The sequence below is a fragment of the Chlorocebus sabaeus genome, chromosome 6, assembly GCF_047675955.1.
Source record: "Chlorocebus sabaeus isolate Y175 chromosome 6, mChlSab1.0.hap1, whole genome shotgun sequence".
NCBI classification, from domain to species: Eukaryota; Metazoa; Chordata; class Mammalia; order Primates; family Cercopithecidae; genus Chlorocebus; species Chlorocebus sabaeus.
In genome coordinates this window covers 5216937-5242695 of record NC_132909.1, presented here as the reverse complement: position 1 = coordinate 5242695, position 25759 = coordinate 5216937, and the positions used below count along the sequence as shown (strand labels likewise).

The window sequence follows — 25759 nt, the reverse complement described above, 5'->3', positions numbered from 1 at the left end:
CACCATGTTAGCTAGGCTGGTCTCAAACGCTTGTGGTCTGCCCGCCTCGGACCCCCAAAATCCTGGGATTACAGGTGTGAGCCACTGTGCCCGGCCTCTGTCTTAATTTCTTCTGTGTTCATGAGCTTGTGGCATACATGTGGCTCTGAAACAGAAACGTCAAAGGGCATTTTACGAGCTGGGTATTGGGGATGAGAAGACTCCTGATAACAAATGCTTTGGCCTCAGTGATGAGTGAGATGACAATGAGTCTCCACTGTCCTACCTTGGAATCGTGCCTTAGGAATTAGAGTTTGAATTGAAAGAAGCCACCTTAATGGTGTTTGGTTGTTGTTCATTCTCCTCCAGCTGGCAGGAGATAAGGACAGAGTCCCCAAAGCTGCTAGAGAGCTTAAGGTGAATATAAAACATTAAAACTTCATTTACTTGAAAAGCCAGCAGCCAAGAAGCTGCTCAAGATTAATGCCAATGATGTCTTGCTTCCTGGCATTCAGGAATGTTCTTTTCCCCTAACCCTGACTCTTTCCTCCCTCTCTATCCCAATCTCAGTCACCTTAAGGAAATGTTGAGTATTCTCAACATTTTGGGGGGGAAAAGAGAGATTCAAACTTTTGTAGCTCTGTTGGTAAGAGGTCTCGCAACCACCATCAGAGGAGAAATGTTAGGTGCAGGAGTGTCTCAAGCCACCAAGACCTGTGGGACCAAGCATATATGGGGCCCGTAGGAAGAAGCCACGGAGCCTCCGGACCCTCCAGATGCTGGGAGGTACATGGAACAGTAAGCAATATTATGCTTGTATCAAGCACTCAAGGACAAAATAAGGCCACCTAGCTGTCCCAGCCTTCCCTGACATGATTTTCACCTATGGCTCTGGGTTTCTTTGGGGATCTTCAACATAAATGTAATTCCTCCTTCTCCTTCATAAGCTCAAAATAAGAATAGGTTTGCTAGCAGTCTTTTTTTTTTTTTTTTTTTTGAGACGGAGTGTTGCTCTTAACGCCCAGGCTAGAGTGCAGTGGTGCGATCTCAGCTCGTTGCAATCTTCATCTCCTGGGTTCAAGCAATTCTCCTGCCTCAGCCTCCCAAGTAGCTGGACTGCAGGCACCCGCCACCACACACAGCTAATTTTTTGTATTTTTAGTAGAGATAGGATTTCACCATGTTGGCCAGGCTGGTCTCAAATTCCTGACCTCAGGTGATCTGCCCACCTCGGCCTCCCAAAGCGTTGGGATTACAGGCTTGAGCCACCGCCCCCAGCCGGCTAGCAGTCTTTTTAAAAAGACTGGTGCCACTCCTGTTTACAAGACAACGAGAAGGCACCAAGACCTGCACCCACCAGCACCCCACCCCGGAACTGACCTCCAGGGCAACCATGCACACAGTCTCCAGAAGGTGCCCCCACCCCGACACAGCGGCATTGTCTCTGCCATGGTGGTGAATGCCTGCACGGAGGCAGGGAATGCAGCACACACTGGCACTTTGCTGCAGCTGCTGCACTTCAGCTCCTGCAGCACAGTAGATTACGAGCCTTGAGAAGCCAGAGAACAAAGTCAGTGTGCAATACAAGCTTCTGAGATTTAGAGCATGTACTCCAGGAGTTGGGAGCTGAGCACTGGTGCCCCTAAAATCTTCCAGAAACAAAGCCAGTTGGTTAAATCCACCTTATACCACAATCAAATGCTCAAGGTCATCAAATGGGATAAAAGAAAAGGCCGGGCGCAGTGGCTCATGTCTGTAATCCCAGCACGTTGGGAGGCAGAGGCAGGCAGATCATTTGAGGTCAGGAGTTCAAAACCAGCTTGGCCAACATTGTGAAACCCTGTCTCTACTAAAAATACAAAAATTAGTTAGGCATGTGGGTGGCACACACCTGTAGTCCCAGCTACTGGAGAGGCTAAGGCAGGAGAATAGCTTGAAACTGGGAGGCGGAGGTTGCAGTGAGCTGAGATCGCACCACTGCACTCCAGCCTGGGCAACAGAGCGAGGCTCCATCTCAAAAAAAAGAAAAAAAAAAAGAAAAAAAAACTCATCCAAAGGTTGGTTACCTCAAAGACTGAAGGTAGATAAGTCCATAAAGATGAGGAAAAAAATGAAGGCCAGGTGTGGTGGCTCACGCCTGTAATCCCAGCACTTTTGGAGGCCGAGGTGGGCGGATCACAAGGTCAGGAGATCGAGACCATCCTGCCTAACACAGCGAAACCTCGTTTCTACTAAAAATAAAAAAAAATAAAAAAAATAAAAAATCAGCTGGGCATGGTGGCGGGCACCTGTAGTCCTAGCTGCTCGGGAGGCTGAGGCAGGAGAATGTCCTGAACTCGGGAGGCAGGGCTTGCAGTGAGCCAAGATCGCGCCAATGCACTCCAGCCTGGGTGACAGAGCGAGACTCCGTCTCAAAAAAAAAAAAAAAAAAAAAAAAGATGAGAAAAAATCAGCACAAAACCCCTGAAGACTCAAAACGCCCCAGAGCTTCCTTTCCTAGAAACAAGCAAATCATCTTTCCAGCAAGGATTCTCAACTAGGCTGTGATGACCGAAATGACAGAAATAGAATTCAGCATACGGATAGGAATGAAGATCACTGAACTACAGTACATTGGGACCCGATGCAAGGAATCGCATTGGGTTTCAATGCAATTTTACAATCATGATAAAGCAATGCAAGAACTGACAGACAAAATAGCCATTAGAGAAAGGAATGTAAGCAATCTGATAGAGCTGAAAAACACGTACCAAGAATTTCATAATGCAATCACAAGTACTAGTAGCACAACAGACCAAGCAGGGGAAAGAACCTCAGAGCTTGAAGGCTGGCTTTCTGAAATGAGACAGTCAGACAAGAATAGAGAGTGAATGATGACAAAGAACAAACAAAACCTCCAAGAAATGTGGGATCATCTAAAGAGGCTGAATCTGTGACTCTCTAGTATCCCTGAAAGAGATGGGGAGAGTGGACCCAACTTGCAAAACATATTTTAGGATATCATCCATGAGAAACTCCCCAACTTAGCTATAGAGGACAACATTCAAATTTAGGAAATGCAGAGAACCCCAGTAAGATATGGCACAAGAAGATCATTCTCAAGACACATAATCAGTAGATTTTCCAAGGTTGAAATGAAAGAAAAAATATTAAAGGAAGCTAGAGACAAAAGTCTAGTCACCTGTAAGCCCATTAGACTAAGAGTGGACCTCTCAGCAGAAACTCTACAAGGCAGAAGAGATTGGGGGCCAATATTCAACAATCCTATTTATTTATTTAGAGATGTAGTCTCAATCTGTCACTCAGGCTGGAGTGCAGTGGCATGATCTCGGCTCACTGCAACCTCTGTCTCCCAGGTTCAAGCGATTCTCCTGCCTCAACCTCCCAAGGTCTGGGATTATAGGCGCCCGCCACCATGCCTGGCTAATTTTTGTATTTTTAGTAGAGATGGGGTTTCACCATGTTGGCCAGGCTGGTCTTGAACTCCTGACATAAAGTGATCCATCCCCCTCGGCCTCCCAAAGCACTGGGATTACAAGCAGGAGTCCCTGTGCCCAGCCTAATATTCAATATTCTTAAAGAAAAGAAATTCCAAACCAGAATCTCATATCCAGCCAAACTAAGCTTCATAAGCAAAGGAGAAACAAAATCCTTTTCAGACAAGCAAATGCTGAGGGATTTTGATACCACCAGACCTGCCTTACAACAGCTCCTGAAGGAAGCACTAAAAATGAAAAGACCATTACCAGCCACTACAAAAACACACTGATGTTCACAGATGAGTGATATTACACCAGCTAACATCATGATGACAGGATCAAATCCACACATATCAATACTAATCCTAAATGTAAATGGGTTTAATGCCCCATTTACAAGACACAGAATGGCAAGCTGGATAAAGAGTCAAGACCTGGGGCCAGGCACAGTGGCTCACACCTGTAATCCCAGGACTTTGGGAGGCCGAGGCAGGTGGATCAGGTCAGGAGTTTGAGACCAGCCTGACCAACATGGTGAAACCCCATCTCTACTAAAAATACAAAAGTTAGCCAGGCGTGGTGGCACATACCTGTAATCCCAGCTACTCAGGAGGCTGAGGCAGGAGAATCAGTAGAACTCGGGAAGCGGAGGTCACAGTGTGCCAAGATCGCACCACTGCACTCTGGCTTGGGTGACAGAGGGGGACTCTGTCTCAAGGAAAAAAAAAAAAGTCAAGACCCATTGGCATCCTCTCTTCAACAGACCCACCTGCAATGACACACATAGGGACAAAATAAAGGCATGGAGAAAAATCGACCAAGCAAATGTGAAACAGCAGAGGTTGCAATCCTAGTTTCTGACAAAACAGACTTTAAACCAACAGAGATCAAAACAGACAAACAGGGGCATTATGTAATTGTAAAGAGGTCAATTCTTCGAGAAGACTCAACTATCCTAAATATATATGCACTCAACAGAGCAGCGTCTAGATTCTTTTTTTTTTTTTTTTTTTTTTTGAGACGGAGTCTCGCTCTGTCGCCCAGTCTGGGGTGCAGTGGCTGGATCTCAGCTCACTGCAAGCTCCGCCTCCCGGGTTCACACCATTCTCCTGCCTCAGCCTCCTGAGTAGCTGGGACTACAGGCGCCTGCCACCTTGCCCAGCTAGTTTTTTGTATTTTTTAGTAGAGACGGGGTTTCACTGTGTTAGCCAGGATGGTCTCGATCTCCTGACCTTGTGATCTGCCCGTCTCGGCCTCCCAAAGTGCTGGGATTACAGGCTTGAGCCACCGTGCCCGGCCACATCCATATTCTTGAAACAAGTTCCCAGAGACCTTCAAGGAGGCTTAGATTCCCATATAATAATATTGAGAGACTTTGACACTGCACTGACAATATTAGACAGATTATCAAGACAGAAAATTACCAAAGATATTCAGGGCCTGAACTCAGCACTGGATCAAATGGACCTGACAGAGATCTACAGAACTCTCCACTCAAAGGCAAATATGTCCAAGAATTTATCCATTTCTTCTAGATTTTCTAGTGTATGTGCACAGACGTGTTCATAATTTTTTTTTCTTTGAGACAGAGTTTCGCTAGTTTCACCATGTTGGCCAGGCTGGTCTCAAACTCCTGACCTCATGTGATCTGCCTGCCTCGGCCTCCCAAAGTGCTGGGATTACAGGCGTGAGCCACCATGCCTGGCCACGTGTTTGTAATATTATCTGATGGTTGTTTTCACGTGGAGACAGTGGTAATATCTCCCTTGTTATTTCTGATTGTGTTTACTTGAGTCATTTCTTTTCTTCTTTATTAGTTTACCTTCACGAGACTGAACCAGGAATAAACTGAATTCCTGAACAGACTAATAACAAACTCTGAAATTGAATCAGTAATAAATAACCCAGCCAGGGGTGGTGGCTCACAAGGTATAAACAAAATGAGATTGTTAACAATGAGAAACCATGAAGAAGAAACACCAAGAGATTCTAGCATCTGTGTGCAGTGGCTCACATCTGTAATCCCAGCACTTTGGGAGGCCAAGGCAGAAGGATCCTTTGAGGCCAGGAGTTCAAGACTTGTCTGGGAAACATGGTGAAACTCTGTCTCTACTAAAAAAATACAAAAAATTAGCTGGGCGTGGTGGCACATGCCTGTGGTCCTAGCTAGTACGGAGGGTGACTTGGGAGGATCACTTGAGCCTGGGAGGTGGAGGTTGTTGTGAGCCAAGATCACACCACTGCACTCCAACCTGGGTGAGAGTAAGATCCTGTCTCAAAAAAAAAAAATAAAATTATAGAGCTGAAAAACATAATAACCGAATTGAAAAACATACCAGAGAAACTAAAAAACGGACTTAATCAGGTAGAAGAAACAAACAGTTAAAAAAAAAAAAAAGAAGAAGAAAAAATAAAGCCATCCTAAGGGAATTAAAGTAATCTATCATGTATATTCCCTACATGTCACAGTACAAAAGAGGATAACAGACTACTAGGATAAAATATATGCCAATACAGGGCAACTGCAATCCCAGCGACTCAGGAGGCTGAGCCAGGAGAATCACTTGAACTCAGGAGGCAGAGGTTGCAGTGAGTCAAGATCACGCCATTGGACTCCAGCTGGGGCAACAAGAGTGACATTTCGTCTAAAAAAAAAAATATATATATATATATGTATATGTGTGTGTGTGTATATATATATACACATATACATATATATGTGTGTATGCATATATATGTGTGTGTATATGTGTGTGTATATATATACATACACACACACACACATACACATATATATATATATATGCCAATAAAGTAAGATAATGCAGAATGAATAAATCTCTAGAAATACATAACTTACTGCCAGGCACAGTGGCTCACACCTGTAATCCCAGCACTTTGGGAGGCTGAGGCAGGTGGATCACGAGATCAGGAGTTCAATACCAGCCTGACAAACATGGTGAAACCCTGCCTCTACCAAAAATACAAAAATTAGACAGGCATGGTGGTGCGTGCCTGTAATCCCAGCGACTCAGGAGGTTGAGGCAAGAGAATTGCTTGAACCTGGAAGGCACAGGTTGTAGTGAGCTGAGACCACGCCATTGCATTCCAGCCTGGTACTTTCTCTCAAAAAAAAAAGAAAAGAAAAAGAAAAAAAAGAAGAGAAAAATATAACTTACCATGATTGAATCAAAAATAAATAAAAAATCTGTACATGCCTGTAAATAATAACACTAAAGTAATAAAAATGTCCCAACAAAAGAGACCAAGTATAGACACATAATTTGTAATCACTTTATAATTCTACTGAACATTTAATAAAAAATTAACACTCAGAACAGTGGTTCTCCAATGAGATGTGCAGGAGGGAGGAAAGCTGAATAGAAACGTCTTAGTACCTAAGCTGTATGTTTGCAGTTATACTATCAAACAAATATATTAATCATGTGATGTTTTAAATAAGGAGAATATTTAATAATTCTTGGGTTAAAAAATGGTTCCATTATCTCCAATGGCAAAGTTCTGATCCTCTGTCTGAGTACAATGATAACCATTTTCACCTAAAACACATTTCACAGGGGTTCCTCCAGGAATACACAGACTGTGTTCTGTGTTCTGGACTATCCGCAAATAGTTTAACATTTGCTGTTTGACATTTACATTGACTTCATATCTTAAAATGGGTAATGAGATGAAAGTGTCTTCTCACTGATGTCTGTGTCTCAGCTTTCCATTCCATTCCCCGTCATTAAGAATCTGGAGTCAAAAACACAGTGACTCACTCACTCAGAGAGTTTCAAATAAGATATAAATGAGGCAGGAAAGCTTTCCCCTTAGTGTTCTAATTTTAAAGCATTTAGCAGGAACTTGTGCACAGTAATATTTGACTTCATGAGCAGTTTCTTGAATCCTGTTCTACAAAGAAGTGGCATGCATCCAGATGTGGCCCCTAAACAATTTCTGCTGCCCGGCATACAACTCACACAAATATATGACAAGAAAACAAAACTATAGACCAACATCCCTGAAAAGATTGGTGAAAAAGTCCTCAACATAATATTAGGGGGCCCACACCCCATCTCCAATCCAGGCCCCTTCCCAAGTTCCCAAGTTGGGAAAAGAGGAGCCTCTTCCCAAGTTCTTGTCACTAGGTCACAGGCAATGGAATGTAAGTGAGATGAGAAGGACTGAGGGACGGCATGGGTAAGTAAGCAAACATGTCAGGCAGGAAGCTTCAGACTCAAAGACTTGCAGCTCGAAAGAATGACATGTTGTTATTGCAGGTAACTCCTCCGGTATGAGCAGGACAGGGCAGGGCAGCAGAGGGCTCCCCTTCCTCACACACACACATCAGGAATGTTCAGGCAACCATCAGGTGATGGTCAGGTGGTTGTTAAACATCTAAAATAATAGTCACAGCTGGTAGCAGGGAAAGGCCGGCTCCTCATAGATAGAAAACACCTGAAACTGGCGATCTGCCGCTTCCCATGAGATCTCAGGAGTTGGGCGAGTGGACTCAAGCACGCGCATGTGGACAGGTCTGCCCCAAGAGAAGAATCAGGGAAGCAAGACCCCGGAAGTATGGCAATGTATAAAACCCCAAGTCAAAAGGTCAAACGGCACACTTGCCCTTCAAGTCGCCTGCTTAGCCTTCTTCCAAGCGTACTTTCCTTCATTTCTGCTCTAAGCTTTGTTCTGTTTGTTTGTTTGTTTTCAGACAGGGCCTTGCTCTGTCACCCAGGCTGGAGTGCAATGGCATCATCTTGGCTCACTGCCAACCTCCACATCCTGAGCTCAAAGGATTCTCCTGCCTCAGCCTCCCAAGTCGCTGGGACTACAGTCATGCACCACCACACTGGCTGATTTTTATCTTTTTTATAGAGATGGGGTTTTGCCATGTTGCTCAGGCTGGTTTTGAACTGCTGGACTCAAGTGATGCACCCACCTCGGCCTGCCAAAACATTGAGATTACCAGTGTGAGCCACTGCGCCTGGCCATTTCTGCTCTGAAACTTTTTATTTATTCATTCATGTATTAATTTTTGAGATGGAGTTTCGCTCTTATTGACCAGGCTGGAGTGAAATTGCACTATCTCGGCTCACTGCAACCTCCACCTCCCGCGTTCAAGCAATTCTCCCACCTCAGCCTCAGGTCAGGCTGATCTCGAACTCGAGACCTCAAGTGATCTGCCGCCTCAGGTCAGGCTGGTCTCGAACTGGAGACCTCACATGATCTGCTGCCTTGGCCTCCCAAAGTGCTAGGATTATAGGCGTGAGCCACCCCGCCCAGCCCTGCTCTAAAACTTTCTAATAAACTTTTGCTTTCACTCCTGCTCTAAAACTTGCCTCAGTCTCTCCCAGTGCCCTATGCCCCTCAGTTGAATTTTTTCTTCTGAGGAGGCAAAAACTGAGGTTGGTGCAGACCTGTATGGACACGGATTCACCACCTGTAACAATGTCAGAAACAAGAGAAATAAAAATCAATCGATACTATTACTTTACCTGAGTAAGAGCCATCCCTGTTTCCTCCTCTTTCTCTTCTTCCTCTTCTAGGCATCTTCCTTGGATAATATGAAAAAGCCTTTATAAGTCAAGCCTGAATGTCTAAAATATGCTGGTTAATGACTGGAATCAACACCCTCATTTTCGTGCCTCGAACACCCATTCAGGGAAGCCCTTGCTGTGGAAAGCCAGTTCTCTGCGAGTCATTGCACCAGATGGGACACAGGGATGACAAGCTCCTACAGGAAGACCAGCAGGTGAGTTTTGGGCCCATTTCTTCAGATCCCACTACGCTCCCAGAGAAGCCCCCACACAGGCTGCAGCAGTGGGGAGCTGGGCTGGACTGAGCTTCTCTTCAGGGCACAGACCCAGCCCTGAGCAAACCTCACGCAGAGCACAGCCCCTCTCACCCATCTATGGATCACAGGCTGATTTCAACCCTCAGAAACAAAGGGCGGAGCCTGGGTGCTCAATGCTGAACACACATGGAATCACCTTTAAATATTATTAAGGACAGGTCCCAATGTATTTGAATGAAAACTTCCGGTAAGGGGGCACCAGAGGTGTACTTGCAAAATGCCCCAGCACTGCAATGTGAAGCCAGGGTTGGGTCCTGCCCAGAGAGGGCAAGCCCAATACAGCCCCCACCTTCTGGATCTGCCCCCACTTTGGGCCTTATTGTCATCAGGATCGAAACAGTAGACAGCAAAGGGGCAGAAAGTAACATCCACAGCAGCCAATATGGACCAGAGGTGGGAATGAGGGTGTGGCTGGAGTGTTAAATTGGGGTTGGGGGAGTCCACAGAAGTTCCCATTAAAAAGGTGACACCATGCTGGGCACAGAGGCTCAGGCTTGTAATCCCAGCACTTTGCAGATCACAAGGTCAGGAGTTTGAGAACAGCCAGGCCAACACAGTGAAACCCTATCTCTACTAAAAATACCAAAAATTAGCTGGGCATGGTGGCAGGCGCCTGTAATCTCAGCTACTCTGGAGGCTGAGGCAGGAGAATTGCTTGAACCCGGGAGGCGGAGGCTGAAGTGAGCCGAGATCGTGCCATTGCACTCCAGCCCGGGTGACAGAGCAAGAATCTGTCTCACAAAAAAAAAAAAAAAAAAAAAAGACCAGGCGCGGTGGCTCACGCCTGTAATCCCAGCACTTTGGGAGGCCAAGGCGGGTGAATCACGAGGTCAAGAGATTGAGACCATCCTGGCTAACACAGCGAAACCCCATTTCTACTAAAAATAAAAAAAATTAGCCGGGCATGGTGGTGGGTGCCTGTAGTCCCAGCTACTCGGGATGCTGAAGCAGGAAAATGGTGTGAACCTGGGAGGCGGAGCTTGCAGTGAGTGGAGATGGTGCTACTGCACTCCAGCCTGGGCGACAGAGTGAGACTCCATCTCAAAAAAAAAAAAAAAAAAAAGGGAAGGTGATATCAGAAAAAAGACGGGTGTTTGCACCTGTAGCTGAGGGGCCACAGAGTTCTGGGTGGAGGGACAGCCCACATCGAGGCCCTAAGGCAGGAGCAACCTGGGCCCCAGGAACGGAAAAGAGGCCTGTGTGGCTGCAGCAGAAGGAGCAGGGGAACAGAGGCAGGGCGTGAGGTCAGAGAGGTCCTGGGGGCACACATCAGGTAGAGATGAGGTCTCCAAACATTTCTCTCCCCTACCTCAAAAGAATCTAGAAATGACTTATTTCCTTACCTGTTTTAAGTAAACATGTAATTTTTTCTTTCTCTTATAAATTAACATACTATGGCCGGGCGCGATGGCTCAAGCCTGTAATCCCAGCACTTCGGGAGGTCGAGACGGGTGGATCACGAGGTCAGGAGATCGAGACCATCCTGGTTAACACGGTGAAACCCCGTCTCTACTAAAAAATACAAAAAAAAAGAAAAAAAAAAAAAAACTAGCCAGGCGAGGTGGCAGGCGCCTGTAGTCCCAGCTACTCGGGAGGCTGAGGCAGGAGAATAGCGTAAACCCGGGAGGCGGAGCTTGCAGTGAGCTGAGATCCAGCCACTGCACTCCAGCCTGGGCGACAGAGCGAGACTCCGTCTCAAAATAAATAAATAAATAAATAAATAAATAAATAAACAAACAAACATACTAATGATGTCACTTTTTATAATTTTGATACACATTGACATGTTCAGCTAAGTACCGGGAAATCCAGGGTTGCCCTCATCTGAGATGTGCAGGACTGCAGAGGAATGTATTTGGGGAGTTCAGGAAGTCACTTTTGGACATATGAAGGTGGAGATGCCTGCTGGACTCCCAGAGGAGAGTTGAAGAGACAATTGGACACAGGATCCCAGTGTTCAGGGGAGAGGTCTGCAGGGAACATGGAGCCGTGTAGGTGGGTTTAAAGACATGAGATGAGATGAGATGATAAGGGCAGTGGGTGTGGGCAGAGATCAGAAGTCCAAGGGGGGTAAGCTGAGGGTCACTCCATATTCAGAAAACAGAGTTCAAGACATACTAGAAGATAAAAGTGTAAAGTGATCAGGGAGGCAAGAAGAAAATTAAGAGAAATATATTTTTATTTTTTTAATTAAAAATTTTTTTGAGATTGAGTCTTGTTCTGTAGCCCAGGCTGCAGTGCAGTGGCGCGATCTCGGATGACTGCAACCTCTGTCTCTCAGGATCAAGCGATTTTCCTGCCTCACCCTCCGAGTAGCTGAGATTACAGGTGTGCAGCACCACACCCGGCTAATTTTTAGTAGAGACGGGGTTTCACTATGTTGGGCAGGCTGATCTCGAACTCCTGACCTCAACTGATGCACCCGCCTCGGCTTCTCAAAGTGCTGGGATTACAGGCGTGAGCCACCGCGCCCGGCTCCTTCTTTCACTCTTCCCGTCTCTTTGCAAATTCCGACCCGTCCTCTACTTTACCATGTGTTTATGGGTTTCCTTCATTCTTTCCTCTGTCTCAGTTTTTCTACTTCTCTCTCAGCCGCTCTGTCTCCTGATCCTTTTGGCCCACACATTCACAGGAGGGTTTGGAGTAAGACGCCTGCATCCCGGAGGAGCCCATTTTCCAGACGGTGGAGCTGGGCAGGCAAGAACACCGGGTGTCACAGGACAGGCCCCGGGCACCTCCCCAACGCGGGCGCAGGGGAAGCGGTGACTGCGAAGGGGAGACCTGGGGAGCAGCAGGGCACGAGGAGGGGAGATGTAGGGGGCGACGACGCCTTAGGACGGGGTGGGGTCTGCAGGATCCCAGGACCAGGCAGAGGACGCGGCGTCCCCGGGACTGGGGCTGCGGCGCTGCGCTCCAAGGCCGACGACGGAGAGGCTGGGAGGCGCTCAGGACGGGAATCCACCTCGCGGGTGAGGACTTTAAAAAGCGCGGGGCGGGAGGAGGGGTCAGGAAAGGGTTTTATGCGGGAAAAAGACGCGAAAGGCAGAGGACAGGGACTGGTCTCAGAGCGAGTTTTACCCACATGGCGAGGTCTGTATTTACCTGGGGTGGAGGGCGCGATGCGGGGATTTTAAGGTCAGCAGAGCGGGTGTGGAAAAGGGGGACGGCGAATCGAAGGCTTAATCTACACTCAGGCACACTCTTGCTCGGAGGCGTCACCTTCACACACCGCGATCCGCTTCCGGGACTCCAGGAAACTGCGCGTGCGCGCAGAGCCCAGGTAGCCTGGGGCGGAGCCCGGGGAGAGGCGGGGTCTGCGGAGGGACAGCGGGGGCGGGGCCTGTGCAGTTTTAAGGTAAAAAGCATGGAGTTGTGCGGCCCCCTTATGTTGGAAAGCAAAATGTTTTCTTCCTACCAAGACGAAAACGAAAAATCTCAAAACTATTTTTGCCGGCGGGTTGGGCCCGATCCTGCTAGGGAGTCTCCTGCAGCTCAGCGATCTGGGAACTGGGAATTCGGTGGGGGGAGTCCAGGAGAAGCAGCGAGTGATTGGATCCAGGGAAGTTCCTGCAAATCCAATTAATTCGAGTAACTTACTTTAAAAACCCTGAAATTATCCGTGAAGGGGATGCAAACTAGACTGTGAAATGCAAAACTCCGCCCGGAATGAATGTGATAGGTAATGCTATTGCTCAAAGGATCCTCCTTTCCATTTCTATTCCACACCTGTCCCAGTGGAAGAGCCAAGTCTGTGCTTCCAGAGAGTTTTATAGGACAACACCTGGACCGTGGGCTGTGGACCGTGGAAGGCTAAAACCCGCAGTAAGCTAGATCACCAACTGCTGCTTTAAAACACGCAATAACTTTTAAAAAATACATATAAATTGCATTGTTCTTCCTTATATTTGTTATTCGGTTCCACATTTGACAAAACCTCAAATAACTTTGAGATAAACTTCCTTTTTTTTTTTTTTGAGATGGAGTCTCGCTCTGTCCCCCAGGTTCCTGGAATGCAATGGCGCGATTTCGGTTCACTGCAACCTCTGCCTCCCAAGTTCAAGCGATTCTCCTGCCTCAGCCTCCGGAGTAGCTGGGATTACAGGCGCGTGCCATCACGCCCAGCTAATTTTTGTGTTTTTAGTGGAGACGGGATGACAGGCATGAGTCAAGGCGCCCGGCCAAGATAAACTTTCTTTACATCATAATATTCTTAAATCAATGCGATCTAAACATAATGTTTTGTTTTGTTTTGTTTTGTTTGAGATTGAGTTTCGCCCTTGTTGCCCAGGCTGGAGTGCAATGGCACGATCTCGCCTCACGGCAACCTCTGCCTCCCGGGTTCAAGCGATTCTCCTGCCTCAGCCTCCCGAGTACCTGGGATTACAGGGATGCGCCACCATACCTGGCTATTTTGTATTTTCAGTAAAGACGGGGTTTCTCCATGTTGGACAGGCTGGTCTGGTACTCCCCACCTCAGGTGTTCTACCCGCCTCTGCCTCCCAAAGTGCTGGGATTACAGGCATGGGTCACCGCGCCCGGCAGTTTTTTGTTTTGTTTGTTTGTTTGTTTTTGTTTTTAAGATTAGGAAACAGACATCAGAAGCAGCCAAATCAGGTCTGTAAGGTGGATGCCTAATGATTTCTCATTGCAAGTCACTCTTGCAAAACTACGGTTGTTTGATTAGAGGACTGACCAGGAACATTGTCCTAGTGGAGAGGTACTCTGGAGGAGTTTCCCTGGACATTTTTCTGCTAAAGCTTTGGCTCACTATCTCAAAATGCTCTAAAAATAAATAAATGTTGTTCTATGGCTCTCTAGAAAGTCGACAAGCAAAATGCCTTGTGCATCCCCCTACCCCCAAAAAACAAAACAAAAAACTACTGCCATGACCTTTGTTCTTCACTGCTCAGCTTATTTTAATTAATTATTGAGAAAGAGTCTCACTCTATTGCCCAGGCTGGAGTGCAGTGACGCAATCATGGTGAACCACAACTTTGACCTCCTGGGCTTAAGTGATCCTCCTACCTCAGCCTCTCAAGTAGCTGGAACCACAGGCACACAACACCATGCCTGGCTAATTGTTTTGTAATTTTTTGTAGAGACAGAGTCTCCTTATGCTACCTAGGCTAGTCTTGAACTCCCAGGCTCAAGCAATCATTCTGCCTCCATCTCCCAGAATGCTGGGATTACAGGTGTGTGCCACAGAGCCACGGTTCACTGGTCAGACTTTTGCTTTGACTGGACTATTTCCACCTCTTGGTAACGATTGCTTTGATTGTGTTTTCTTCAGCATTGTACTGGTACAGCCATGTTTCATCTTCTGTTAAAATTCTCCTAAGCTACCTAGAGTTCACATGGCTGCACTATTCCTTTATTTATTTATTTTTGTTATTATTTTTTGAGACAAAGTTTCACTCTGTTGCCCAGGCTGGAGTGCAGTGGTGCAATCTCGGCTCACTGCAACCTCCACCTCTCTAGTTCAAGTGATTCTCCTGCCTCAGCGTCCCAAGTAGCTGGGATTATAGGCATGTGCCACAACACCTAGCTAATGTTTTTTTTTATTTTTATTTAGTAGAGGCAGGGTTTCATCATGTTGGTCAGGTTGGTCTCGAACTCCTGGCCTCAAATGATCCACCTGCCTTGGCCTCCCAAATTGCTGGGATTACAGGCATGAACCACCGCACCCGGCCCTGCACTGTTCCATAGAAAGAGCTTGTGTATGGCCGGGTATGGTGGCTCATGCTTGTAATCCCGGCAATTTGGGAGGCCAAGGCAAATGGATTGCTTGAGCTCAGGAGTTCAAGACCAGCCTGGGCAACATGATGAAACCCCATCGCTACCAAAAAAAACCAAAAACCAAAAAACAACAAAAAAAGAAAGAGGAAGAAAAAATAGCTCATGTCGACCAGGTGCAGTGGCTCACACCTGTCCACCATTTCCCAACCGAGCTAGTGCAGCTCCCTACCTCCTGGGAGCAAGCTATGTAGGAGACACTCCATCACCCCCTTCCCTGTTTTTGCTGGGCCACACCCCTGGCTACTTAAAGCCTGAAAACACAGTGCCTGAACCAACCTCCTTGGGTTTTGGACATGTAAGTTACCTGAGATACCCACCACATATATACCTCTTCAATGGTAACTGCTTGCTTGCTATTGGACACTGGTGGGAACAGTGCATCTTACGGCCAGAGCTCTATGTTACCCTGTAACATGAACTGCCCATTCTCACTCGGGTGCTCACAAACCTTACCAGTAAAATTGGACAGGCTCAGTAGTGCTCAACTATAAAATGGAATGGCATATTCAAGACGAGGCACAGCAGAACCTCAAGGGACCAGTGTACTCCAAGAACAAATGGGTAGCTTACGAGAAGGGGTCAAACCATCCTTAAGGGATCCTTTGGCTCCTCTTGTGGCTACCTGGGACCCAAGGTTCACATATATGCCACCAAGTATATGGCATGGTTTACTAATGTCTCTGCAAAACAATAAACACACAGGGTCTACTGAGCTTCAGCCCAGTGGATGGCCATTCTTTGACCCAGTGAATGGCCATTCAGCCAGTGGAAGGCCATTCTTGACTAAGACTAGACACAGACATTTTGCCTAATTAGCCAAACTGCATGCATTGGTAATGGCCCCTGCAGGCCACATCCACCACCATATCTCATCATGTTTTCATGACTCATGAGCCATGCAGACTTGTGTGGAACCCTTTAATGCTGCAGGACAATAGGGGCTCCTTTGGTCCACCCAATCTTTGAAACTGTTGTATTAAGACCTTTGTTTCAACTCCATCAATTTCCATTTCCATTTCACTCATCCCATTGTTTTTTTGAGACAGAGTCTTGCTCTCACCTAGGCTGGAGTGCAGTGGTCCAATCACTGCTCACTGCAGCCTCGACCTCCTGGGCTCGAGTGATCCTCCAATCCTGGCCTCCCGAGTTAGCTGGGACCATAAACGTGCACCACCACACCTGACTAATTTTTGTATTTTTTGTAAAGACTGGGTTTCGCCATATTGCCCAGGCTGGTCATCCCATTTCTTTTTTTTTTTTTTTTTGAGACAGAGTCTCGCTCTGTTGCCCAGGCTGGAGTGCAGTGGCCGGATCTCGGCTCACTGCAAGCTCTGACTCCCGGGTTTACGCCATTCTCCTGCCTCAGCCTCCCGAGTAGCTGGGACTACAGGCGCCCACCACCTCGCCCGGCTAGTTTTTTGTATTTTTTAGTAGAGATGGGGTTTCACCATATTAGCCAGGATGGTCTCGATCTCCTGACCTCGTGATCCACCCGTCTCGGCCTCCCAAAGTGCTGGGATTACAGGCTTGAGCCACCGCGCCCGGCCTCCCATTTCTTAACTACCATCTAAAGATTTCCACTCTGCTGGGAGGACAGCCATGAGACGGAGTCTCGCTCTGTCGCCCAGGCTGGAGGAGTTTAGTGGCATCATCTCAGCTCACTGCAACCTCCCCCTTCCACGTTCAAGCCATTCTCCTGCCTCAGCCTCCAGAGTAGCTGTGATTATAGGCGTGCACCACCACACCCAGCTAATTGTTTTGTATTTTTAGTAGAGATGGGGTTTCACCGTGTAGGCCAAGCTGGTCTCGAACTCCTGACCCTAAGGGGTCCACCCGCCTCGGCCTCCCAAAGTGCTGGGATTACAGGTGTGAGTCACCATACCCAGCTCATGAATGCTTGCTTTATTCACCTTTTTTCTTTTCTTTTTTTTTTTTTTTTTTTGAGACGGAGTCTGGCTCTGTCGCCCAGGCTGGAGTGCAGTGGCCGGATCTCAGCTCACTGCAAGCTCCGCCTCCTGGGTTTACGCCATTCTCCTGCCTCAGCCTCCCGAGTAGCTGGGACTACAGGCGCCGCCACCACGCCCGGCTAGTTTTTTGTATTTTTTTAGTAGAGACGGGGTTTCACCGGGTTAGCCAGGATGGTCTCGATCTCCTGACCTCGTGATCCGCCCGTCTTGGCCTCCCAAAGTGCTGGGATTACAGGCTTGAGCCACCGCGCCCGGCCTCACCTTTTTTCTTAATGATCATTTAAAAATGTCCACCTTCATGAGAGAAGTCCTTTGAATCTCCATTATTTTCCCCCATCCATTTTCTTCTTAATTAACTTGATAATGTTAATTGGCACTTGGAAGTTCCAACAGGAGATGTGGAGACAGCAAATTTGATAAGGCTTCCTGAGCTGTCTTTTGGTTTTGTAGAAGTAAGGTACCGTGGGATGTATACATTAAAGGAACAACCTTAAATTTTTTTTCTCTCCTTCCTCACTTGTAGTTCTCAAGAATAACTTCAGAATGTATTGGGAAGGTAATACCCTGAAATATGAAGAAACTGGTCAAAGCAGCCTGGGCTCCATTCCAGAGCCCCCGCCCCCCTTTCAAAGAACAGGATATCCTTCAGTGCTTTAGGGCGGCTCATCACAAGGCCATGTGCCATAAAACCTAGGATGGGTGCTCTCTGGGGTCCCTCAGCATCAGTGCTGGTGGGACACCAGTAGATAAGACTCCATCTTCCCCAAGCAGTTTTCCTGAGCCTTGGGGGACCAGCTTGCAATGAATCAATCCTAGGCTTCTACTGCCCCTTGTTGCCTGTCAGTAGTAAACTCACTTTTTTGAACTTGTGTGCATGGGTTCCGTCTCACTGGAGTCAGACATTTGGTAACCAGTGCGAAGTGAACCTACTTCACAGGCAAGAGAGTTTGTAATCCTCCTACGCTTGGTGGTGAGAATGTACAATGGCACACCCACTGTGGAAAACAGTATGTTGGAAAACTTCCTCAATAGGGTACCTACAAAACCTTACAGCAAACATCATACATCATGGTCAAAAAGTGAGATTCCTTCCCAAGGTTGGGGACAAGGCAAAGATGTACACTCTTACCACTTTTATTCCACATAGTGTTGGCAATTCTTGGCTGAGGGTGGTGGCTCACATCTGTAATCCCAGCACTTTGGGAGGCTGAGGCAGGAGGACTGATTGAGTCCAGGAATTTGAGACCAGCCTGGGCAAGATGGGGAGACCCCATCTCTACAAAAAAAACCCTGAAAATTGGCTAGTGGCTGGGCGAGGTGGCTTATGCCTGTAATTTAACCACTTTGGAAGGCTGAGGCAGGAGGATCCCTTAAGCCCAAGTGTTCAAGACTGCAGTAAGCTCTGACTGCACCACCGCACTCCAGCCTACGTAACAAAGCAAGACCCCATCTAGAAAAGAATACTACTAATAAATGAAATAAGAAAAATAAGAGACCAAAAAGGAAAGCATAATAGTGTACACGACGTGATGGTTGTGGTAAGCTAATGACCCCCACCCCCAAAGATACACATACAAAGGATTTCCGTATCAATAGCCCTATACCCTATATTACATGGTTTCTCAAAGCAGAGTTTGCAGATGTCATCTGGCTGAGGACCTTGAGATGGCAGAATATCCAGGATTATCTGGTTAAAGCAACATCGTCACAAGAGTCCATATAGGAAAAATACAGGTGGACTTAGAATCAGAGAACTGGCAATGCTTGCATAGCAAAGACACAAGGAGATTTTATGACACCACCTTCTGACTGTGAAAACGGAGGGATGTAGACCATGAGGTAAAGGATCTAAGTGGCCTCTGGAACCTAGCAGGGGTAAAGAAATAAACTCCCCTAGAGATTCAAGAAGGATCATAGTTCTGTAAACCTGTTTTGACTTCTGACCACCACACATTAACAGCATAAATTTGTGGGGTTTTTTTGTTTTGTTTTGGAGACGGAGTCTTGCTCTGTCGCCCAGACTAGAGTGCAGTGGCACGATCCCGGCTCACTGCAACCTCCACCTCAGGCAATTCTCCTGCCTCAGCCTCCTGAGTAGCTGGGATTACAGGCATGTGCCACCGCGTCTGGCTAATTTTTGTAGTTTTAGCAGAGATGGGGTTTCACCATCTTGGCCAGGCTGGTCTCAAACTCCTGACCTCATGATCCACCTGCCTCGGCCTCCCAAAGTGCTGGGATTACAGGTGTGAGCCACCATGCCCAGCCTAAATTTGTATTGTTTTAAGCCACTCACTTTGTGGTAACTGTTACAGCAGCAATGGGAAATTAATAAATAGTTTATGTAGAAAACCCTAAGAAATCTAAAAAATCTGGAGAACGAGATTTTAAGGAAATAGACTACGAAATTAACATACAAAAACTACTTTATTTCTATATACTAGCAATTAATACATGGAAATTGAAAATAAAATACAATACTCCTCTGGTTTGAATATCCCCAACAAAACTCATTTGGAAACTTGGTCCCCGGTGTGGCCATATTGAGAGGTGGAGCCTTTAAGAGGTCACTGGATCATGAGAGCTCTGCTGTCATGAATCAATCAATCCATGTACAGATTAATGGACTGCGTTATCATGGGAACAGAAGTGATGGTTTTATAGGAAGAAGAGAGACCTGAGCAAACTATACTCAGCGCCCTCACAATGATGTGCCACATTGCTTCAGGATGCCGCAGAGTGTCCACCGAGAAACCCTTAACAGCACTGACCAAAAAGGTCAAAAAATGCCGAATTTTAGCAAGGAGACCTTTGTTTCCTACAAAGGGTCGCAGCCTGCAGGCTAGCCATCTGGCAGGCTGGGAAGCATGGTCTCTACCAGAAGCAACACAGGTAGTTCAGAGGAGGAAAGCTGCCGCAGGAATTTATGCTGAATAGCAGTATGTTGAATATTAAGTAAACATACTCAACGGGTTATGGGAGAGTCATGCCTGTGTGTGATAAGCAAACATACATGTTCCTAGTTTATCTACCAGAACAAAATAAAACTCTCATTTTCTACATTCACTCTTAAGAGGAAACTCACGAACGTTAATCTTTTCAAATTATATCAATATTCCAAGAACATCATGAAGGAGGTTTTATCTTTATTCTCCACTTTTTTTTTTTTGAGACAGAGTTTTGCTCTTGTTGCCCAGGCTGGAGTGCGGTGGCGCGATCTCAGCTCACTGCAGCCTCTGCCTCCTGGGTTCAAGCCATTCTCCTGCCTCAGCCTTCCAAGTAGCTGGGATTTACAGGCGTGCGCCACCATACCTGGCTAATGTTTTTGTATTTTTAGTAGAGACGGGGTTTCACCATGTTGGCCAGTTTGGTCTTGAACTCCTGACCTGAAGTAATCTACCCGCCTCAGCCTCCCAAACTGCTGGCATTACAGGCGTGAGCCACCATGCCTGGCCAACTTTTTTTAAATTTTTTTTTTTTTTTTTTGAGACTAAGTTTTGCTCTTGGTGCCCAGGCTGGAGTGTAATGGCATGATCTCAGCTCACTGCAACCTCCACCTCCTGGGTTCAAGCAATTCTCCTGCCTCAGCCTCCCAAATAGCTGGGACTACAGGCGTGCACCACTAAGCCCAGCTAATTTTGTATTTTTAGTAGAGAAGGGGTTTCACCATGCTGGCCAGGCTGGTTTCTCCTGGCCTCAGGTCATCTGCTTGCCTTGGCCTCCCAAAGTGCTAGGATTACAGGCGTGAGCCACCGTGCCTGGCCTAATTTATATTTCCCATATTCTTACTATGTATTTTCACTTCATGGAAACCAAGATGCATAGCATAGGTCTTACTCGGCACACAAGAAACTGATGTGGAAATATAATAATATGGTGCATATGCATCAATGGCAATGCACATTTTGGGGTGTAAGAATGTGACATTAACTTTCAGTAAGATTTTCATTATACCCCCAAAAGTATCCTAAGCCACAGTGTGGGGCACATAATTCCAGCACAAAATGTGGTTATAGGTTTCCAAAACTGTGTGATTTGATTCCGCCATGAAAAACAATTGTTCTTGATCCTTTAAGAGCCTACTGGTGCATTGTTATTATGTTATGAAGTATCCTACTGAGACAGGATAAAACTATGTTGGCAGAAAGAATGTGATTCATTCATAGAGAAAAACCATTCTATTTTATTAGTTAAAACATTATATCTATGATACATTCTGAATAAAACATTAGCAAAGTGTGCTTTAGGCAGATAATGTGAGTTCTACTAAAGAATATGTTACTCTACTTCTGTTGATTAAACTCTTCACTCTGACTACTCTCTCTTCAATTTCTTTCTTTTTTAGATGGAGTTTTGTTCTTGTTGCCCAGGCTGGAGTGCAATGGCACGATCTTGGCTCACCGCAACCTCCGCCTCCCGGGTTCAAGCGATTCTCCTGCCTCAGCCTCCCAAGTAGCTGGGATTACAGGCACCTGCCAACATGCCCAGCTAATTTTGTATTTTTAGTAGAGATGGAGTTTTTCCATGTTGGTCAGGCTGGTCTCAAACTCCCTACCTCAGGTGATCCACCTGCCTCAGCCTCCCAAAGTGCTGGGATTACAGGTGTGAGCCACTGCACCTGGCCTCTCTCTTCAATTTCAAAAACAAGATCAATTTTTCACCACTCTTTGCTAAACAACAGGTATTGCTCTTTAATGGATAAGGGGGCGACCTTTTCCCCTGCAGTATTTCTACCACACAATCAGTGTCTAATTACCTATTACTCTCCTCCCACAAAAATCCCAATCTCCTAGGGTCTTGGCCTGCCCCATTTCATGTTCAGTTGATAGACCATTTCTTTCTTCTAAGCCACAGTACTCTCCTGGTAGGAGAAAGGCACCCTGAACATTATCAGAATGGTGAGTGACATCATGGTTTTACATTGTTTTTCGCCACTCCCAAATGCTAATTCCGACAATACTTGCTTTTAAAAGCAAAGTCCTCCTTCACAAACTGGATAGAAATAATCCTTCACCTAATTAATGATCGTCACCCAATCGACGATCCTTCCATCCCAATGATCTTTCCAGGAAACCACCATGGAAGGTGTGTAAGGATGCACAGTAACAGATTTCAAAGTTCACACTGAAACTCAACAGTAGGCTTTCCAAAAAGCCTTAAATAACTCAATAAAACATTTCATAAGGTGAAGGTAACTGACTGCCTACAAATATCCTGCAATCTTTTCATATATGAGTTAAAAATATATAATTTTTAGCATATTTGGACTGGTGAGTATTCTACAGTGTATAATGTCAAAGGCAAACAGGGAAACCAGAGACTGGTATCCCTCACAGGAATTCTCACTTACCGTCAGTCACTGGGTAATGGCCTCAGGATGCATATTACATTTGTTTGGTTTCATCAAAGATATAAATTTTGATGCCTAGTAACCTGCGAGGCCTGGATAAACCCTCGGCCACATGTTTACATGATGTCTCTTGCTCACGGCCTCTCGTATCTATTAATGCTTCAACCCATGAGGGATTAGCCACTGTCACTGCATTTGTAAGGATTCTGTCAAGAATGAATTAACTGATGTGAAAAGAGTGAATTGTACCTAATGACCTCACCACACTCATTTGTAAGGTTTCTCTCCGGTATGCATTCTGTGATGACTTGCAAGATTTGAACTCTGCCTGAAGACCTTGCCACACTCATTACATTTGTAACGTTTTTCTCCAGTGTGGATTGCCATATGGGTAGTTAGACTTGACCTTACCCTAAAGGCTTTCCCACACTCTGTACACCTGTAAGGTTTCTCTCCAGTATGAATTCTTCGGTGATTTGCCAGGTGCGCATTTTGAGTAAAGACCTTGCCACATTCGTTACATTTGTAAGGTTTTTTCCCAGTATGGATTGCCTGATGGGTGGTTAGGCTTGAACGAACACTGAAGGCTTTCCCACACTCATTGCATCGGTAAGGTTTCTCTCCGGTGTGAGTCCTTTGATGATTTGCAAGGTGTGAATTTTGAGTGAAGACCTTGCCACATTCATTACATTTGTAAGGCTTCTCTCCAGTGTGGATGACCTTATGGGTAGTGAGGTTTGAATGCATACTAAAAGCTTTGCCACACTCATTACACTTGTAAGGTTTCTCTCCCGTATGAATTCGCCGATGAGTTGCAAGGTATGAATTGTGCCTAAAAACCTTGCCGCATTCATGACATTTGTAAGGTTTCTCTCCAGTATGTATTGCCTGATGAAAAGTTAGGCTTGAACGATCACTAAAGGCTCTGCCACAGTCATTACACTTGTAAGGTTTTTCTCCAGTATGAACTCTCCAGTGCCTTGCAAGTTGTGACGTTTGAGCAAAGACTTTACCACATTCATTACACTTGTAAGGTTTCTCTCCGGAATGAATTCCCCGATGACTTCTAAGGTGTGATTTTTGAGTGAAGCTCTTGCCACATTCAATACATTTGTAAGGTTTCTCTCCAGAGTGGATTGCCTGATGGGTAGTCAGACTTGAACGAACACTGAAGGCTTTCCCACACTCATTACACTTGTAAGGTTTCTCTCCAGTATGAATTCTTCGATGATTTGCAAGTTGTGAATTTTGAGTGAAAACCTTGCTGCATTCATTGCATTTGAAAGGTTTTGTTCCAGTATGGATGACCTGATGGGTAGCTAGGTTTGAATGCATACTAAAGGCTTTGCCACATTCATTACACTTGTAAGGTTTCTCACCAGTATGAACCCTCCGATGCCTTCCGAGGTACGAATTGTACCTAAAGACTTTGCCACATTCATTACATTTGTAAGGTTTTTCTCCAGTGTGGATTGTCTGATGAATAGCTAGGCTTGAACGAACACTAAAGGCTTTGCCGCACTCATTGCACTTGTAAGGTTTCTCTCCAGTGTGAATTCTCCAATGACTTATAAGGTGTGAATTTTGAGTGAAGAGCTTGCCACATTCATTACATTTGAACGGTTTTTCTCCAGTATGAATTAACTGATGGGTAGTTAGGTTTGAATGTCCTCTAAAGGCTTTTCCACACTCATTACACTTGTAAGGTTTCTCTCCAGTATGAATTCGCCGATGAGTTGCAAGGTATGAATTATGCCTGAAGACCTTGCCACACTCATGACATTTGTAAGGTTTCTCTCCAGTATGGATGACCTGATGAATAGTTAGATTTGAACGAACAGTAAAGGTTTTGCCACACTCACTGCATTTGTAAGGCTTCTCTCCACTATGAATTCTCCTATGACTCGTAAGGTTTGAATTCTGAGTGAACGCCTTGCCACATTCATTACATTTGTAAGGTTTTCCACAACTGTTTGCTTTTCGTCTTTGTGTGAGTAATGAAAAATGGTTAAGTTCATGATATTTTTTAGACCTGTGGGTTTGGACACTAGAAGGAATTTGTTGAAGTGGTGACACTGAGGAACCATTGTTCGTAGACTTCTCAACTTGCTTACATTCATACATTTTCCCTTCACCTTGAAATAGCTGCAGTTCAGGCAGATGCGAATGAAAGCTTACTCCAAGCTGATTGTTAATAAGCTTGTTTTCTACGTCTCTTCTGTCGCGTTGATCTCTTTTACGTTCTTTCTGGGTCATAAGCACTCCCTTATAATTTCCTGTGTCATCTCTCCATTGACACTCAAAGTCATGCATATTTTTCTGAAGTTCCTTGAAGGAAAAGTCTTCAATGTCAGGGCTTTCGTGTCTTTCCAACATCACTGTGTGGAATACTGCTTCTGTACTGCTCTTCTCTTTTGGTAGCAAATCCTTGGTTGTACATTTCGGAGGGATATCTATAAGACATAAAGAACCACACAATTCCAGTTAATTACAGTAAATTAGTATTTTACATTGAAAATATATTCCACCAAAAGTAATACTTATATTGAACAGACTTTGGAACTTCAGAACTGCGAGTTTCAATTTTTAGGAACAAAAATGTGGTAGTTTTTTTTTTGAGACAGAGTCTTGCTCTGTCGCCCAGGCTGGAGTGCACTGGTGTGATCTTGGCTCACTGCAAGCTCCACCTCCTGGGTTCAAGCCATTCTCCTGCCTCAGCCTCCTAAATAGCTGGGACTACAGGAGCCCACCACCATGCCTGGCTAATTTTGTTTCTGTACTTTCAGTATAGACGGGGTTTCACCATGTTAGCCAGGATGGTCTCGATCTCCTGACCTCGTGAGCCACCTGCCTCGGACTCCCAAAGTGATGGAATTACAGGCATGAGTCACCACCCCCAGCCAAAAGTAGTATTTTTTAACAAAGAAAATGCAGTTACATGTAATTCAAATATTTGGAAAGGGCTGGGTGTTGTGGCTCATGCCCATAATCCCAATGCTTTCGGAGCCTAAGGCGGGAGGATCACAGGAGGCCACGAGTTTGAGACCAGCCTGAGCAACATAGCGAGACCCCATCTCTACAAAAACAAAATAATTTAAAAATTAGGCCAGGCGCGGTGACTGATGCCTGTAATCCCAGCACTTTGGGAGGCTGAGGAGGGTGGATCATGAGATCAGGAGATTGAGACCAGCTTGGCAAACATGGTGAAACCCCATCTCTACTAAAAATACAAGAATCAGTCAGGCGTGGTGGCATGCACCTGTAGTCTCAGCTTCTCAGGAGGCTGAGGCAGAATCGCTTGAACCTGGGAGGTGGAGGTTGCAGTGAGCCG

The 25759-nt window shown here is 45.8% G+C and overlaps 1 protein-coding gene across 5 annotated transcripts in view; it reads right to left on the bottom strand.

Moving 5' to 3' along the window:
* Positions 1 to 20196: 20196 nt before the first annotated feature.
* ZNF160 (zinc finger protein 160) overlaps positions 20197 to 25759 on the bottom strand; it is a 38915-nt gene continuing 33352 nt past the window's right edge. For all 5 annotated transcript variants that reach the window (XM_073016013.1, XM_007997906.3, XM_037991436.2 and 2 more), the window contains one exon: positions 20197 to 24881. In XM_073016013.1, coding sequence (XP_072872114.1) covers positions 22696 to 24881 — 2186 coding nt within the window. In that variant the 3' untranslated portion in view covers positions 20197 to 22695. The remainder of the gene's footprint in view (positions 24882 to 25759) is intronic.